The sequence below is a fragment of the Zonotrichia albicollis genome, chromosome 1, assembly GCF_047830755.1.
Source record: "Zonotrichia albicollis isolate bZonAlb1 chromosome 1, bZonAlb1.hap1, whole genome shotgun sequence".
Lineage (NCBI taxonomy): Eukaryota > Metazoa > Chordata > Aves > Passeriformes > Passerellidae > Zonotrichia > Zonotrichia albicollis.
In genome coordinates this window covers 90429369-90446628 of record NC_133819.1, presented here as the reverse complement: position 1 = coordinate 90446628, position 17260 = coordinate 90429369, and the positions used below count along the sequence as shown (strand labels likewise).

General features: G+C 42.3%; 1 protein-coding gene across 1 annotated transcript in view; it reads left to right on the top strand.

Moving 5' to 3' along the window:
* Positions 1–4219: 4219 nt before the first annotated feature.
* The window catches only part of LPCAT1 (lysophosphatidylcholine acyltransferase 1), a 66420-nt gene continuing 53379 nt past the window's right edge, over positions 4220–17260 (top strand). Inside the window, exons 1-3 of the mRNA XM_074546815.1 lie at positions 4220–4681; positions 10266–10408; positions 11888–12102. Of these exons, the coding sequence (XP_074402916.1) occupies positions 4235–4681; positions 10266–10408; positions 11888–12102 (805 nt within the window). The 5' untranslated portion in view covers positions 4220–4234. The remainder of the gene's footprint in view (positions 4682–10265; positions 10409–11887; positions 12103–17260) is intronic.

The window sequence follows — 17260 nt, the reverse complement described above, 5'->3', positions numbered from 1 at the left end:
AAAGAGTTTCTTTGCCATGCTGAAGCCAAGGTCATGTGTGAAATATAATACTGCGAATCCTGAGGTAAAACATAGGTATTAAGAAAACAATTATTTCTTGAAAATTCTGACTTATGTTAAGCTATGTTTCCTAATAATTTCTGAATGAGGGAGGTCTTTTTCTCTTTTTTAACTATCGAAGCAAGAAACTGCTCTTCTTCCCATAGACCTGCCACTAACTCCAGCCATTCGTTTTCTGATTCAAGAAAGTCAGATGGATTCTGTGTTTCTTCACAAAGCAGAAGAAAAATGTTCATGCATTTTCATTGCAAAAATTTGTACTACTTCTAGTAATTCAAAATTATTTTTCCCTTCACAAAATACTTTTTTATCAAATATTTTTAAAACCTTTCCTAGTTTAAACATAAAATAGATTTATGATGAAAGCCATAAGGGAAAAAATAAGAAAGACAAAGAAAAACACCCCTACAGAACATGTGAAATCAACTGTAGAAAAACTGTTTTAAGGGTGGAAGTGTACCAGAATCATGCTTGAATAGGTATCAGCTGATTCTACCAAATGGCCCTCAAGGTCAAGGACCATCATAAAAATCAAAGCAAGGACTTTTCCCAGGCAATATTTTTTTAAAAAAATTTTGAAGTAAAGTTCAGGGCTGCGGTCAATGTATTTGCTTTTTATGAACATCTCTTTGATTTATTTTTGAGAAAAACACTTCAGTTTAGCTGTTGAATACTCCTTTTCCTACTTCAAGGTTCACAGAAGCAGATTTCTTAATATTTGTATCCTTTTTATGCATGAGTCCTCTTATTTATACAGCTCCTTATAAATCACATAAATGAATGACAGAAAGGACCAATTAGAGCTTTTTCAGGGTGGAATGGCTCTTAGAGGGTTGTGCAGTCTCATTTTAATGGTTTCAGGTTCCACAGTTTCCCTGAGGAGATTATTTGAGAGCTTACTGCAATTTGTTCTCACGATAGTCAGCTTCAAGATTTCCTTTTCCAATTCACAATACACTTACATCCAACATAATGTATCACACCTCTTGTGCTGCAAGGTAGATTCCATAAATCCTGCAATAAATTAATCACCTCTCCTTATGTCCTTATAAGCCTGCATTACTGAGTTATGTAGCACATGCCAGCCTTGAAAGCAACAGCACAGTTATGCCTCTTTAGTGATTTGCACAAAAAAGTAGCAATCAAACTTCAATACTACAGACATACTTTATTCAAGCATAAAATTAAATCACAAAAATTATCCAGACTTTTTAAAAATAATTCTATGGTTCTGTGTATTATAAAATTCTGCCCCTTTTTTGCGCATGCTTGAAGAGTCTTAAGCTCATCTTCCTACGGTCATATAATAAAATTCCAGGAACAAGTTTTTTATCATGTGTCTCTGGAAGGATTCAAATAAATTTTCCAGTTCACTACCAAGTAAGCAGGGCTGTTGTGTGTGGCTGACTCTGCCCTGCCATGAAGGCTGGTCCCTTCACCCCTCTCTTTACCACGTGCCAAACTGGTTTGCTTCCAGATTCCTAGCCTGCCTTTCCCATTCAAGTCCTGCCATGGGATTGCCCCTCTTCCGGGGCTCATGCTCAGTTCCTTCACTGCTCAGATTTTATTACACAAGAAACAGAGCTTACATTCATCTTTTTACAATTTCAGATTAAAGGGACTACAGAGATAGGGAAAAACATTCCTGCAAGTTTAAGACTGCTAGGTTGTACATTTTTTAAGTTATCTGTCTTCAGTTATACTAATCAAATCATAATTTTGAAGAAAACAAATGAGAACCAGAAACTTAACATCCTAGTAGTTCATGTATGTACATATTCCATGAATTGTAATTTGATAACCATTTCCTAGCTTGTTTTAGAGGCTATATTATCCCTACTGAACAAGTGAGTTCTATAAAACTACAAAGTCTCCAGGAAACTCTATCAGGTGTTAATGTGCTAATTAGAAAATAATTGACTAAACCCATGAAAACAGTAATAAAAAGTTAGAAAACTGCTTGTTCACTCAGTAATACAGAACAAGCGCTCTAATAGCAAAGGTTTAAGAGCCAAAGGACCAGGCGGGTGCCTCACACTTTATTAGGGTTTATAACTGAGGAAGATGCTACAAATATCAAAAGTGAATACTAATAATAATAATAATAAAAAATCATTTTTGGAAGCTGGCTTTAGAAAACAAATAAAACACAATCAGCAGAAATGGAGAAGCCTGATTACATCTCACAGCTGAACCCATTCCAATACCCAATAGGGGAAGTGCACTGGAGCGCTCTGACGGACCATGTGCTGGGAGCCAGTGGCCACCAGCTCCTCCCTGCTGACCTGCAGGACAGCTCTTACTGCCTGAAGAGCCTCAAGAGCCCTGAGGGAAGCTGCACTGAACTCCCTGGCTACGTAGCATGTGGGTCCTGTTAGAGAGAGTCTCTCCTTCATTCTGCAAAAAATCTGTCATTCATTACTGAAATCAGCCCCATATGGCTGAACCAGCAACCGGCTTGAAGTCACTGGAGAGGGAAAAAAGGTGAGGGCAGCCAAATTGTTTGGAATGCAGCTAAAAGACTTCAGAGAGTGTAAGGTTAAAAGGGATCATCGGATCACATACTCTGACCACAGGCCAGTAAGCCTTACTACCAATCCCAAACTGAGCCAAGGAGCTTGTTTTTGATTAAAACCATTACATTTGCATTACATTATCTCAGCTCCTGACCACTGATTTTTTTTCTTTCTCTTCTACCATTCTAAAAAGCTTTAGCACAGCAAATCTTGCAGATCTTTTTGACAAATTGATAATGGGTTCGGAATGTAATCATTGTAAGAGTTTTTCTCCAGTACTATAATGTTCTGCCAGGTCTTTCCTGCACCACTTGATCTTTAATGTCAAGAGCCACACACCTTGTTCTACTCTCAGTTCCCATTAATACACACTGTAATGCTGGTTGTACATCCAACAGTCAGACTGGACACGTCGTACCTTATCCAAAACAGCTTGCTTGACATGATTTTTAGACAATTTTTTCTAAGACATAAGCTCTCATTATAGAGGAATGGCTTGTATTCCTGAAAAATTTGGCAGTAAATTTGGCCTGCACATTTGGCTGTTTGAAAGTGTTAATTTTATTAAGCAGTCCAGATGACATTGCAGTTGCTCTCACAGTAGTTTACTAAGTTACCATTTAGCACATCCACAGATTTCATTAACAGTGAGTTGATCTCTGGATCTCTGGTAAAAATCTTGAAAATGCTGACCCTGCAGAAACTTGCACTCCCCAAAACCATGAAGACCCGCCTCTGAAAACTCGTCTGATCTTTCAGATGTTCCAAACTATTTCTCTATTTAACGCATTGACCATTCAACAGCATTAGTCATTAGAAATACATATGGTATTAACCAAAAGACTCAGAGACATTTTTTCAGTTCTAAGCCTACTAGACTAAAAACAGAAGCCATGATGTTTCTGCAATTACTTTCATCAATTTACCTGTTACGGAATAAGGCTATCAGAATTGTTTTATAAATCGAGGTGATCGAGGTGATTGACACTAAGGATATATTACTCATCTCTTTATCAGGAGATAAGCTTATCTCTCTTGTTTCTTTTTCTAATGTTTTGCCTGTGGTTTATGTTAAAACAGCAAAGAACAGTACAAGACACCTAGCTTGATCTTTTGAAAATGGACAGAGCACCAACGATTTTCTTTACTTCTTAATAACTTACTTTTCATTTTAAGATTTATTAAACCCCAAACTTAGCTACTTCCTCGGCCAACTCTGTCAAGATCCCACGGTGCAAATTAGCCAGACTTCATTAAAAACTCTCTAGGTTTGCTTGGAACAGAGCTTTCCCCACGGGCCGCACAGACTCCAGCCGCGTGATGCCAGCAGCACCCCTGGCTTCTCCCAGCTAGGGCGGCGGTGCCCACCCAGCCCCACCGCCGGACGCTCCGTTACAGCCGCGGCACCTCACACCATCTCCAGCCCGGAGCGTTCCCCTTTTCCTCTGAATCCCCCTTCGGCTGCCGTACGCCCAGCGGAGCCCCCGTTCGGGGTTCCAGCGAGGTGCCAGCACCTGCGCGGCCCTGCCGGCAGCTCCACGGGGCCGCCCCCGCCTCACTCCCCCTCCAGCCACGGGGGATGCGGCGCCGGCGCGGCCCCCGGGCGCGGGCAGGCGGGCGGCGCCCCTCATGCGGCCGGGCGGGGCCGCGCTCCCGGCATGCCCGAGGGGGACGCTCCGAGGGTGGGTAGGTGGGCGGAGGGAAGGAGGGCGGGAGGGTGCGCGCCCACCCCGCCGCCGCCGGCTCTGCTTCCCATTCCCACCCGACGCGGAAACCGGCGCGCAGCCGAGCCGCTGCTGTCGGCGCGCAGGGCGCATGCGCGGGCGGCCGGGAGGGCGGGGGCCGGCGTTCAGCGGGGAGCGCTCCGGCCGCCGGTGCTGCCCGCACTCCGCGCTCCCGCCCGCCGCCGCTACCCGGGACCGGCGGCCACCTCCGCGCAGAGCCCGCGCCCTCTCCCGCGCCGCGTCCTCCCGTCGTCCTGCCCCGCCATGAAGTTGAGCAGCCGCGGCCGGGGATGCTGCGCGGGCGGCAGCCGAGAGCGCGGGCCGCCGCCGCGGAGCCCCTTCGTGCACCAGCTGCGCTTCAGCCCCCTGCAGAAAGCCAAGGTAGGGGCGTGCGGCCGCCGGGCCGCCTTTCCTCACCGCCGCCGCCTTCCGCGCGTCCCCCGCGGCGCACCGGCTGCCGGGCCGCGTCCTGCGGCGGGCGGGGGCTCCGCTCCAGCCGGCGGCGCTTTGTGAGCCCGGAGCCGGGCAGCGCGCGGTGCTGGGCGGGTGCGAGGCGGCGGCCGGGGGCGGCCGTGCCCGGGCCGGGTGGGAGAGAGGGAGTCTGGGGGCGGCCGTGATGCTCGAGTGCGGGGCGTGCGCCTCAACTCGCGTGCCTCCTTCAAAGGAAAAAAAAAAAAGCTGTTGGTGTTGTTTGTTTGTTTTGGGGGTCTTTTTATGGGTTTTCTTGGCGTTTTGAGATTTGGGAAATTTTTTTCGGTTTTTCTGGTTTTCGGGGGTTTTTTTTTGTGTTGTGGTTTTTTTTGGTTTTTTTTTTTTTTTTTTTTTTTTTTTTAAATGGGGGACGGGGGAGCAGCCCTGCGGAGCCGCTCTTTTTCAGTGTGAAGTTAAGGTAGGTATTAACCTGGGCCGAGGCATCCCGGTCCGGCTGAAGTCTTGCCCCTGGATAAATAGTCCCTGCGGCGTAATTTAGGCATTGTATTGTGCAGGTAGCGGTGAGACTACGGGAGGCGGTATTAAAATGCAAATTTGCAGTTGCGTGGCGTTTTATTTCATTGTTTGGTTTTAGGGGTTTTTTTTCCCCCCTCCGAGCCTCTGCCTCGCCTCGCACGGTGAGCAGTAAGTGGTTGGGAATTCAGAGGGCATGGCCCTTGTCTTAGGCTTTCGGTAAGATCTGGGTCACTGGCTGGAGGAAGAAATACCGTCAGAGGCTCACCTAATGAGGGAATGTGGCCATTTCTGCCACTTCCATCACTGTAATGCTTCATAATGCTGCTGTTTTGGGTGCCTGACAGACAGCCTTCAGTACCTGCTAACATTGGAAATGGTGATTCAGTAATATTAAGCCTCTTGGGTCAGGGCTCTTTAGATCCAGCTTTGATTTGCATTTGAATGAAGTTCGTTGTTGCATTGCCCTGTTGCTGCCCAGATGCTTAACAGAGGATATGTATGGCCTGACTTAAACATCAGAATGCACCTCATTTATCGGATAGCCAAGGAATTTCTAGCATACTCAAGCAGAAAAGGTTTTCACTTTTTATTAAGTTGCCCAGTATGTATTCAGTGGTTGCTCATTAATTGTTGCTTGAACTGGAAAAGGGAGAAAAGGTTTGTGTCATCTACTTAATTTAGTTTTTATCTAGAGCTTCCTCAATAAATTGCATAGTGTCAAAGATTTCCTGTCCTTTCCAAACCATACTTTGTTCCCGAATCATGATTAATGCAGTTAATGAGGTAGAAGTCTTTCAGGGAGCAGAGAGAAGCAAAGATAGCACATGTTCATAGGGACTAGGATTGTCTCCAGTTATAACAACTAATGTCGCTTTCTGCTTGGCTGTTTATAAAAAAAATCATAAATACTGCTGGGAGAGGAGAGCAGACTCTGTTTGACAGTTTTTGCAGTATTGAGTCTCACAGGAGCTATTAGCATTGCTGATATTAGTCCTGACAGACACCTTGAGGTGCTGTGTCAGGGAAGTGTCTGGCTGTAGAACACACCTGCTTTCTGCGTGGGCTGCCCTGTTCCTAGGTGCGAGATGTGAGCTTTGCCAATGGGTTTCAAGGATTTGTTGTTTTCAGTGAAGATGAGGAGATGTGTTCAAACTGCTGTAGTTTGTCACAGTGCACAGGCCAAAGGAGCAGCCTCCTCACCAGACTGTGTCTCACTTGCTTTTTAAGCGAGCAGTCTGTCACTGACATACAGCAGCACAGAGTTCTTTAACCCAGCCTCCCTTCAGTCTTACTGTTGCAGTTTTATGCAGGAAAAAGTCCATAAGCTGGAATACAGAACTGTGGTAGATTTTTTCCTTTGGCTTAGTTATGCTTTTCCAGCCTCTTCACTGATTAAAAGTTGTGCTTGAGGCAGAAGCTGTTAAAGCAGAGCTGTGAAACCGCTCCACTTGAGAAGAAGTGCTCCCCAGGTGAATTACAGAAGTGAGAATTCCCCTCCGAACAGCCTTGGAGAGCCACGGAGCGCTCGGTGTGAACTATTGCAGCTGAACTCACTTCCTGTTCAGCTGCAGGCATGCATTGTGTCACAGGCTTTTCTGCCTGTCCTGAGAACCTAACGGGGTTCCTGGGATTGCACAGGCTGTCGAGGAAGGTTAGGAATGTAGCTACACAAAGTAGGGAGCCCGGGGGACTGGGAGACAAGACTGCTTTGTCCCATGGTCTGGTGTCTGTTGCTGATGGTGTGCCAGATAGCCCCATTATCTTCACTACAACCTCTTCCTGCGCTCTGCAAGAGGTTAGATTAGCTTTTTTATTCATCAGTGCAGCTCAGAAGTAGATGCTTTTCAGCATGTCCCAGCCCGAGACTGTGGGAGGGAAAGAAAGGTTGAAAGTGAGAGGATAAATAACCACGAGGAGAAAGAACAACGGTACAGAGAAATCCTTCTGACCATCAAGGAACTGTTCAAGTAATCTTTTGTTGACTTTATAAAAACTGGGAGATTACAAGAGCGTAAAAGCAGTAAGGCTGTTTCAGAACAGTCTCATCTGTAGAAATTATGGCTATTTTACAGTGATCTGAGGGTAACAGGAGGGGTTATTCTTGAAGCTACCTGTTTTATTTCAGTACTATAATAAAAATATTCTTTCTGTGAGAAAGACAGACATGATTTTATTAACCATGGATTTTATTCATACTAACATTTTCTGGGCACCTGTCATGTAAGTCCAAGCTCTTGATTCTTGTTACCACTGCAGAGCGGGCACAAGCATTACTGGAGCTGTCAGTAAGCATCTGTAGCTTTTTTCCCTGCTGCTTCCAAATACAATACAGTGCCATTTTCCTTTCTTCCAGTGTTTCTGGCCCTTTTATTTCACCAGTGCTGGTGTTCATTTGGTGCCTTGGTGAGCTGATTTGGCTCATTAAACCAGCATATCATTGTGTTTTTGTGTTCTGATTATTTTCTTTTGCTGGATGGCTGTGTTTTTTCTCACTAATGAGCTATATTGGCTCATTGGTGGCTCACATAAGTGCTAGAGCTGACTCAGGGGGAGGATTGAGGAGAGAGTGAGCAGGACCACTCTTTCACAGCAGCGATCTGTTAGATTGGCTTAGCTGCACAGGAAAATATATCCTGCTGTATTTATCTCCATGGATGTGTCTGCTGGGGAACTTGCAGAGTGGGGAAGTGGGTAGTGAGAGAATGGTTGAGGGATTAATTCCTAGCTCCTGCACTGCCATCTTTGGTGAGTTGAGCTATAGGGTGATAATAGTGCGGAAGTGTAAGATGTAATTTCTATCTGATAAGTGTAAAAGAAAAATCAAAACGTCTACTGTGTCAAATAGTATTTCCTTTCTCAGTGTTGTGACTGCTACTTTGTAGCAAGTCATGGAAATTTTGTTGGGAATAAACTGGTTTTAGTGATGTTTCTTATGGTATTGGTAATTTCCAAGTTGCATTTTTTCTAGCTTCCCTGTGCATGAGAGCTATGGTACTGGTTTTCAAGATAGGAAACAGACCTAAGAAGTAGAAACAAGGGTATTCTGTGATTCTCTTGCTCAGTGCTTAGGTACGTAGCACCAGATATTGTGGAGAACTTGAAACTTGAGTTCGTATTTTGTGCCTTCATTGTGAGATCATACTTAAATCTGAATGCAGTCTCTCTAAACAAGGGGAACATATGATACCTGTTTAGTTTAAGTGACTTGCCTTACATCAAATTTAAGCCCTTCTGATGGAAGAATGGCGATCAGTTTCCCAGGGCAGCCTTCCATTACACGCTGTCCATAGATCTTTCACAGTACACACTGCAGCTTCTGAAAAACTCAGTGGGATGCTGTAGACCAGCAAATGTTAAATAAGCTGTAGTCAACCCTCTCTTGAGATTTCCTTGGTCGTGAGCTGAGCCCCTCAAAGTACAACTCCAGACAGACCTTTAGAATTTTTTTAATGTATCTCAAAACACGGGTGTTCACACATTACTTGTTACCAAACAGAATTCATAATTTCAATGGAAGACGTGTCTCTATGAACATCCCAAATATGTAGTAATGTGTTCACCAAAATAGTGTCCACATAAGGTCAGGGCCAGAGTGTATGTCTCCTGCATTCTGGTCTCTGACAGTGGCCAGTGGGGACAGGATCTTCTCGTCCTTTGTCTGACACTGACACCGTTGCTGTACATAGGTTTTACAGGATAGAAGCTTTCTTACCTGGGAAGGTGTCTGAATGTAGATACAGACTGAGCTACTTTTCACATGTTAGCACCTTTCTTGATTCCCAGCCTTCTTCAGGAGGTAGACATACTTTTCTCTCCTGCCACATTTCTTGTGTGAGCAGCTACTGAACTACTGCCTGCTAAAAAGAGGCTGATGTCAAGCCAGACCCTGTACATTTGGTGCATTTGCTTCTTGCTGGCCATTACTATCCCTGCTGTCTCTGGAAGACCAAAAAGCCTTTTCTGCACATTTATGCCATCTTCTATGGCATTATGGATGAAACTTCTGCTTTCTTTCTGTGATGTGGCACTAAAATGATCATTGGTACAGAGAGTCAAGGGATGGAATACCTCACTACCAGTCACCTGCCATTCAGCTTTGCCCTGAGCTAGGAGAAGACTTGGAGGAGTGGGAGGGAGGGAGGGAGGGAAGGGGTGCGAATCCCAAAGGTCTGTGTCCTCACCTGCTTTTTGCTTCACTTATTGCTTAGTGGCTGGTCCTTCTCATTTTAGAAACTTAGAAGGCAGCTGCTCTCATCTCCAGAATGCTCCTTTATTTGCTGACAGGCATGGTGGTCTTGTCTGTGGATGCAGAGTTGTGTAAGTTGGTGTAACTTTGCTGTTTATCTGACCATTGTAGTGTGTGAAGTTTTACTGGTTCATCTGGGAAACTAGCCTATCTAAGAAAAAAAAAATTGCTTTTTCTGTCAGTTCTGCAAACTAAAGCAGAGTCTACATAGGGACTGGAATCCTCTTCTGGAGAGTGAGATTGTGGTTGTTAGGAGATGATGGTGCCAGTCTGAACCAGCACTGTAAAATCCAACTGCAGTGGGCTGATAGCTTAGGGCTTGAAAGTGGTATCTTGGGCTTTTCTCCTGCTGTGTGTTCCCTGCACCAACCCTATATTTGCAGATTTGTGCACCTACAGAGTGAGTTGGTTGTTGAGCTGTTTTGGGAAGTGAGAGGAAGTGGGGAGTGAGCTGCATGATGACTGGATCTGCATTGGGGAAGAGAAGAAGGTGAATTAATCTTTCCAGAGCAGTCTGGAGATGCATCAGATTAAGCACAACATGAGACAGCACCTTATACATTGTTACTCATCCTTGCCCAGCTATTGTGATACTGAAAAGTGTTCCTTTTTTAACCTTATCTGGCATATCTGGAATTGAATGGTATTCTGCTGTTTCTACCATTAGATATTTTTAAGTTAAGAAATGGTATCAGTTTCTAGGAATTACTGACCTTTTCAGTCTGAAATTTTGTTGGAATAATGGTTTTTTTTGTTATTTTTATTTTGCAGATTGCCTTCATGACCTTGACTCTGTTTCCTATCCGACTCTTTTTTGCTGCTTTTATGATGTTGCTGGCCTGGCCTTTTGCGTTCATTGCTTCAATGGGATCTGACGAGCAAGAGCTTGAAAAGCCCCTCTCCTGGTGGCGAAAGTGAGTCACTGGTGTGGGGAAACAGTGAAATGATCCACTGAGAGGATCATTATAAAGTTCAGCAGTTCAGAATAGAGGGGATGGGAAATACCTTTTAACTGTCTCAGAGATCTACTCTTCTCTTCAAAAGAAAAATATAAAAATTATTAAACACTTTCCTCAGCTGGGAAACTAGAAATGCCTCAACTCTTTGATTTGCCAGGTGGTCCAAGAATTACACTGGTAATCTCTGGCTTCTTATCTTTATTGAGGAGGTAGTGTGAAGCTTTATTGTGGCATCTTCCATTGCATTTATTCCTGTAATGTCAACTTCTGGTTATGAAGATTGACTCTGTGGAATGTGCCCAGATTTCATATTCTAAATTGTTGTTTTAAACTGCTCTACCCCACTGTCTTCTACCCTGTGATGAACTGACAAAACTTGTGTTGATTCCCCGAGGGCTTGCCCATACTTTGGTGCTTATTGAAAGTCTGTGGTTGCTTTGATATTGCAGTGCTAATTGAGGTAGTCCTCCCATCCATGAAAACTGCCATTTGAGGAGCAGAAAGGGAGGGACATATCACCTTTTCTATAGACAATTTTAAAATTAGGAGCTGGCATTAGCATGAAGGAAGCTGATTGTGTTTTTCATCACAGGAGGGAAGGAGGTTGACAACCACTTTACATTTCATTTGGAGTGATATCAATACAATAACTAATGGAATAATTGGCTGCCTTCAGTCTTACATACAGTTATTTTGAATCTTTTTAGATTCTCCTTCCTTATTTATTCCAATTTTCAGTGTTACTCTCCAGCCTCCAATCCCTGTAAGTGTTACAATTTGTGGTATTCAATTTTTGTACTCTGTTGATTCAAAGTTTCTCTTTTCATGACTGTCAGACAGTTTAAAAAGACAAACAAAACTCCACAAAAAAACCTTCTCCACCCCACCAAAAAAAAATCCACAAGAAACAAAAATCCAAATCACTTCAGGAGAAGATGACGAAAGGGAAGACAGTAAAATATTTCCAGAGCTCTCATATGTATCCTGTAGGCCTCCCTGTATTTGAGACTTTTTTTCCCTACATTTGTCCTGTTTTGCTTGGGTAAACTTGAAACCAAGAACCAGGGTAAGTGCATTCTGGCAATATCCTAATAGCATATTTTGGGACTGAATTTATTAGAGCTTTTTAGAAAACTTTATTAGGCATTGTGTAGAAGAAACTTGAATCATAGTCCAAATTGAAATTAATGATGAACTAAATGATGATCTTGGAGACTTGAATGAATTAGTGTTCAGGTATAAATGAAGCTGAACAGCATCTTACCTAAAAAGTGATTTTAAATCAGCTGAGAAAGAGAAGAACAAAGTATGTGCAGTGCTCCAGCTCTGTTTTAAGTATTATATCTTATCTGAACTTTATAATGTATGTAATTTTTAATTTTATTATTTAAGGTGTTGCTGTGGCAACATAACTCTTTTCCCAACTCTTTACAGGATAGTGGATATTTTACTGAAGGCAATAATGAGAATGATGTGGCTTGCTGGTGGATTCCACTGGATAAATGTAAAAGGCAGACGGGCATTGCCAGCAGAAGCGGCGATATTAACGGTGGCTCCCCACTCTTCCTACTTTGATGCCATTCCAGTGACCATGACCTTCGCCTCCATTGTGATGAAGGCAGAAAGCAAAGATATTCCTGTTTGGGGAAGTAAGTGGGTAGATACTTCATTTTTCAAGAACAATTTTAAAAAGATTGCTTAGGAAGTTCACTGGATGGGTATGAGAAGGATTGAAACAGAAAGAAAAATTTGTATAATATACGGTGAGAATTGTTTTTCTAACTGGTCAACTCTGAATGCCAATAGAAAAAATTGGGGCAGGAGGGGAATGTTGTTTTTCCACTTTCTCTGAAGTCGAATCCCATCGAAACTCATGGTTTAATTTGCAGTGAACTTGTAACGTTTTAAGACCTGCCAGATGGAAAAGCAAATTACGATGGGGCTATGGAAGCAAGGACTTATGCTAGAGACAAAGTCTACCAAGACTTGGTGCCAGCTGGGCTGCCCTCCCAGAAATGTGTTTTAGGAATGTGGTCTGCTCAGAACACTACCCTGCCTTGAGGGTGTGCTGCTAATCCTTCACACATCAATAAGTTTGTTTCAGGCAGAGTGTGAGAGATGAGCACAAGAGCAGATTGGTGTGCACTTGGGTTTAGTCATGACAAAAGAAGATGCCTGAGTCAGTAGTGCTTGAATACTGTCTTTGGAATTATTCGTGCATGTTCTCACAAATACTTGAGGGACACCTGTGATTTTTGGTGCAGTTGTGACAGGCAAAAATTGTGTAATCTTTTGGGCTTGTGGACTTCTAACCAAAGTCCATGTGGATGGATGCATTTTGGAGAAACCCAGCATCTTGTGTCTAGCGACCAGCAAAGTTCAAAGAATATCCCTGTGTCTCATTGTGTAGATTTTTATTGGTAATATAAAAGTGACAAAAGATTTTACTTCAACCATGGGTAGGCATCTTAAATGCAAAAGTCTAAACAAAAGCTTTGAGCTCCTTTGCAACTAAGTGCAATCAGGCTGTTGGTGCTGACATCCTTCTAAAGTTTAATTTGACAATGTGTTTTTAAGGTCACATTCAAAACCAGACGCTGAGAAATGGCCACAAAGGGTGAGTGGCTGGCTATGGAAGTTTCATTTGAGGAATTTTGTCATATAAGGGTCTGCCTGTATGAGGTACAATTCAGGCCAGATCTGTAGTTGCATCTTAATTTTGTTGACTATATTACTAATGGCATTTAGAAAATTGTGGCAGTTAAAAATCTATGCCAAAATGAATAGATGCTTTGGAAGAAAAAGGAGAAGGGTGCAGGCAGGCATGTGTTTCTGAAAACAAGCGTATGCAAACAACACTGTGTGAAAACAAAAAGAAACTGAACTCCCTTGTTCAGTACTGAAAGAAGATACTGTTGTGAGACAGTATGTTGGTAGTCTTGTACAGCACAGGTGTATCCAGGCCAGCTTGGGCTTTAGGAGCAGTCCAGACATAGAAGCAGGGGCTGATTCTCAGGTGACTCAGTTGACTGTTTAATAATTGCTGGCTCAGCAAAATAAAAGTAGTCTGTGTGGAGCACCCTTTGATTTGAAGGTGGTCTGTCTGGAGGACCCAAATTAAATGGGGTAACTCCAGTCCATCCCACTGCAGTGGGATGTGCTGCTGAAATGGCAGAATGGCACTTGACAGTGCTATAATGACTACTGAAGTATCCCACATAGTAGAGTCAGTGGGAACCAGGAGAATCTGTAGGGATATGGAGATTGTTGTTCCCCTGAATGTAGCACAAATAATATGTATTAAGAAGATCAAATTATTTTCTAAATATCTAATTTAATTTTGAGGTGACTTTTACAACATTCCATTGAAAGTCTAGACTGCCTACAGTACATTTTAAAAATTATTCACTTCATTTAGTTCATGTGTGAGTACAACCAGTTACAGAAAGAGAACATGTAGTGATTTGATGGAATATTACTGGAATGTACAGTGCAGTCATGTAAAGGAGTGTTTTGTCTTGTATAGCTGCATTTGCTTTATGCTGTGCGACCACAGAAGTTACGTAGTCACTTGTGAAATGTTCACAAAAATGCCACAGAAGTGAGGCATACCAAAAGTCATAACTGGGATTGAGAGTTCAAAAACCATTTTTGTTTTTAGGGGTGGACTTTTATATGAGCAACATTAATTACAGTAGTTTGTGTTCTTTAGCTAAATGGACCTTAACGGAGAGGTAGTAATACTGTATTGATTAGTTTGGCTTGAAAACTAATTCCAGTGAAACTGATTTTTTTTAAATCTCTTTTACTGCTTTGAGAAGTTTTCTGTGAAGCAGATAGTGCTGACTGTCCTCTCAGTTGATTAGTATTTTAATCTGAATGTTATTAACGCCTCTCTACATGCACATACATAAAAAAATGCATTTCATGTTATTGGACCGCTGGTATTTCTTTTGTTCTTATGTGATAATATGCTCATGTTTTTGTTGGATTGCTGGTGAATTGTCAACACTCTAGACATTGATCCAGAATTATGCCAGAGAGGTCAGAATCATATTACATGTTCTTTAGTTTTGTAAGTCCTGCAAGCTTGGTATACCATCTTCAGTAAGGTTTTGGATGTTCCTAAACTTGTTATCTCTTGAGTCTTGTGAATGGCTGTTCTGAATCTTCTGGGAAGCTTTGAATAAAGTAAATTCAGTTAAGTATCTGAGCAGACTTAAATATGTAAAAAATAAAGTGGCAGAGGATGAGGACTTTGGGTGAAGAGTACATCCTCATCCTGTATATTCAAGTATGATATAAATAAATGGCTTTTTGGTGTAATGACAGTGTTTATTAAGACATTGTACACTGTATACCAGAGGGATCAGGTGCTTTAGCAGGCACAAAATGATCTGATTGCTAAATGGTTACTAAGATTGGTTCTGCAAGCATTTTAATAGGTTTCTGGAACAGCTGCCTATATTATTGTACTCTTAGTCAGTCAGTCATGGAATATTAAGCTTCTGATCCACTTGAAAGTCCAGATGATTAAAAGCCTGTTCTTTATGGGATTGGAAGTACTCCACAACTGTATTTGTGTATGAGGGTTTTATTGCTGTCTAACTTGAAGGCAGCTCTCCTGGTTTGTAAAGTCCAATTTCAGAAGCAGACTTGTGTCTTGTGACTCTTACAGATATCTTCATCCTTTTAAGGAAAACAAAGAAAACCAGATTTAAAAATGCCCTTTGGTTCTGGGAGAAGAGTTATGAACTCTTCAGTCAGTGGTCAGTAGTGAAGAAAATTATCCATTTGGCACACACACAAGGTTAACAAACTCTGGGGAGGAACTGCTTGCCCAAATATAAACAGTATTTCAATGATCATAAAAAAAACACCCCAGTATCTGGAAAGTAGAGAATGCCAAACAGATGGAGTATGTCATGATGCTGAAGCAAGATGAATGTTTCTATACAATGACTTGCCAGAGTTTTGGTAGGTTGGAGTTGTGAACTTTGCTGGAACACTTCAGTTTTACAGTGGGAAAATGGCATGTAGGATTCTTTTATACCTTACATGGTCTGAAGAAGTCAGATCAATTTATCAGTACAGATCCTTAAACGTTCCGGTTTTGTCTGCTGAATCCCACCTCAATTCAGGACAAGGTTTGTGCATAAATTTTGGATAGTTCACTGTCTTATTTGGCAGTGGAAGCAACCTGGCTGAAAGTAGTTTTTCATTGCTGCAGTGATTGGTCCTGCTGCAGAAATGCTTCAGTAAGAAGGACAAGGAATTTATCAGTAAATATGAATTGATGGAGACTTGTGACCACTTTTATGATTTGAGCATTTTCAGTGGCCTGAACTTTTAGAAACTAAATATAAAGTTAAATTTAAACTTTAGGCAACTTCTCAATATCTCTAACACCACTCTCTGAAAGAAAGGGAATTGGTACCTGTGAAATGTACAGGATGATGTGTTACCTTAAGTTTATAAAGGGGAAGGAGGTAATTTGTGTTTGGCAGAACACAGCAGAGCTACAGAGAAAGGGAGAATCATGCAGTGCTATAAAACTATCAGTTCTGTTGTAGATGGTTTTTTCCACACCTAGTAAACTCATGAAATTTTGTTAAAGCCATTTTTTGAAAGTGCATTATAGGCCTTTCTCAAGCATCATGACTAAAAGATGAGAATGAAAGTAATTCAGGGGAAAGCATTTATGCTTGGGTAGCTGGCTATGTTTTCATCTCAAAACTTAAAAGGTGCCAAATTACCCACCAGCCTTGTTGTGCAACCTAATCCTTTGGTCCTGCATCCCAAGTGCCTCCCCATCCCTTCCATACAACACAAGGAAGAGAACTGTGGTAACCCCATAGTTCTTCTGTGAGAATCCCACATTTAAACACTTAGGAGATTAACTAAAACAGTCCTTAAACTCCTTATGGAAAAATCTGTTCTAAGGTGAAGGCATTACAGATTTCTTCTCTTTTGTACACTGTAAATCAGGGGCTTGAATGCTGAGGTCACCAGGATGAACGCCAGCATCCTATGCTATGTTGGCATTGTAACCTGCCTTGAGTACACACTTGAGCTCCCCATTTCTGAGCAGCATCTTGAAGGTGTTGCCAAGCTTATCCATTTCATCTTCTCCTTTAAAACCCTCTATTTCAAAATTCAATGTTTCCTTCAGACTGTGGGCACCCAGATGGTCCTGCAAGATTTCAGTCTCACAGAAGCTCTCTGAGAGATTTAAAATACTTGCATTGTCACCTGTGTGTTATAGGTATGTGTTTATCATTTGGCTTGGAGTCCTGGAAAATTCTGTAAAAATTGCTTCTCATTTAAACTGCTACTGGAATGCTTTTAAACCACCACCATTAATATCATTTTTTGAAGTTACAAACTGCAGTTTATAGGAAACCTTCAAACCAATACTGATGCCTGCCTTAAATACTTTTTAGATTGGCAGCAGAAAGCTAAAACATTAAATCATGTCCTCGTAGAGGTGTTGCAGGTGTCTCTGAGATAAAAAAGAAGTCTTTGTCTCTCAAGGAGTCCTTAAAGGAAGTGGGTCACGTTTGGAAAGACCAACCCAAATACCACAATTTCCTTCTGTTAAAGCTAAAGAGGACACCAATTATTTACTTCCCACTGCTGACCTTTCCTTGTCCTATAGGCTGCATTGTTTCCTGCCTTTCTCTTTGGAAGCAGGGAGAAGAACTTTCCCATTAATGCTGCCTCCCATTCATTAATGCCATGAATACTTGGCATGCCTGCAGTCAGGTGGTCCATCTGCTAAGCATTTAGTCAGACTTGGATACGTTT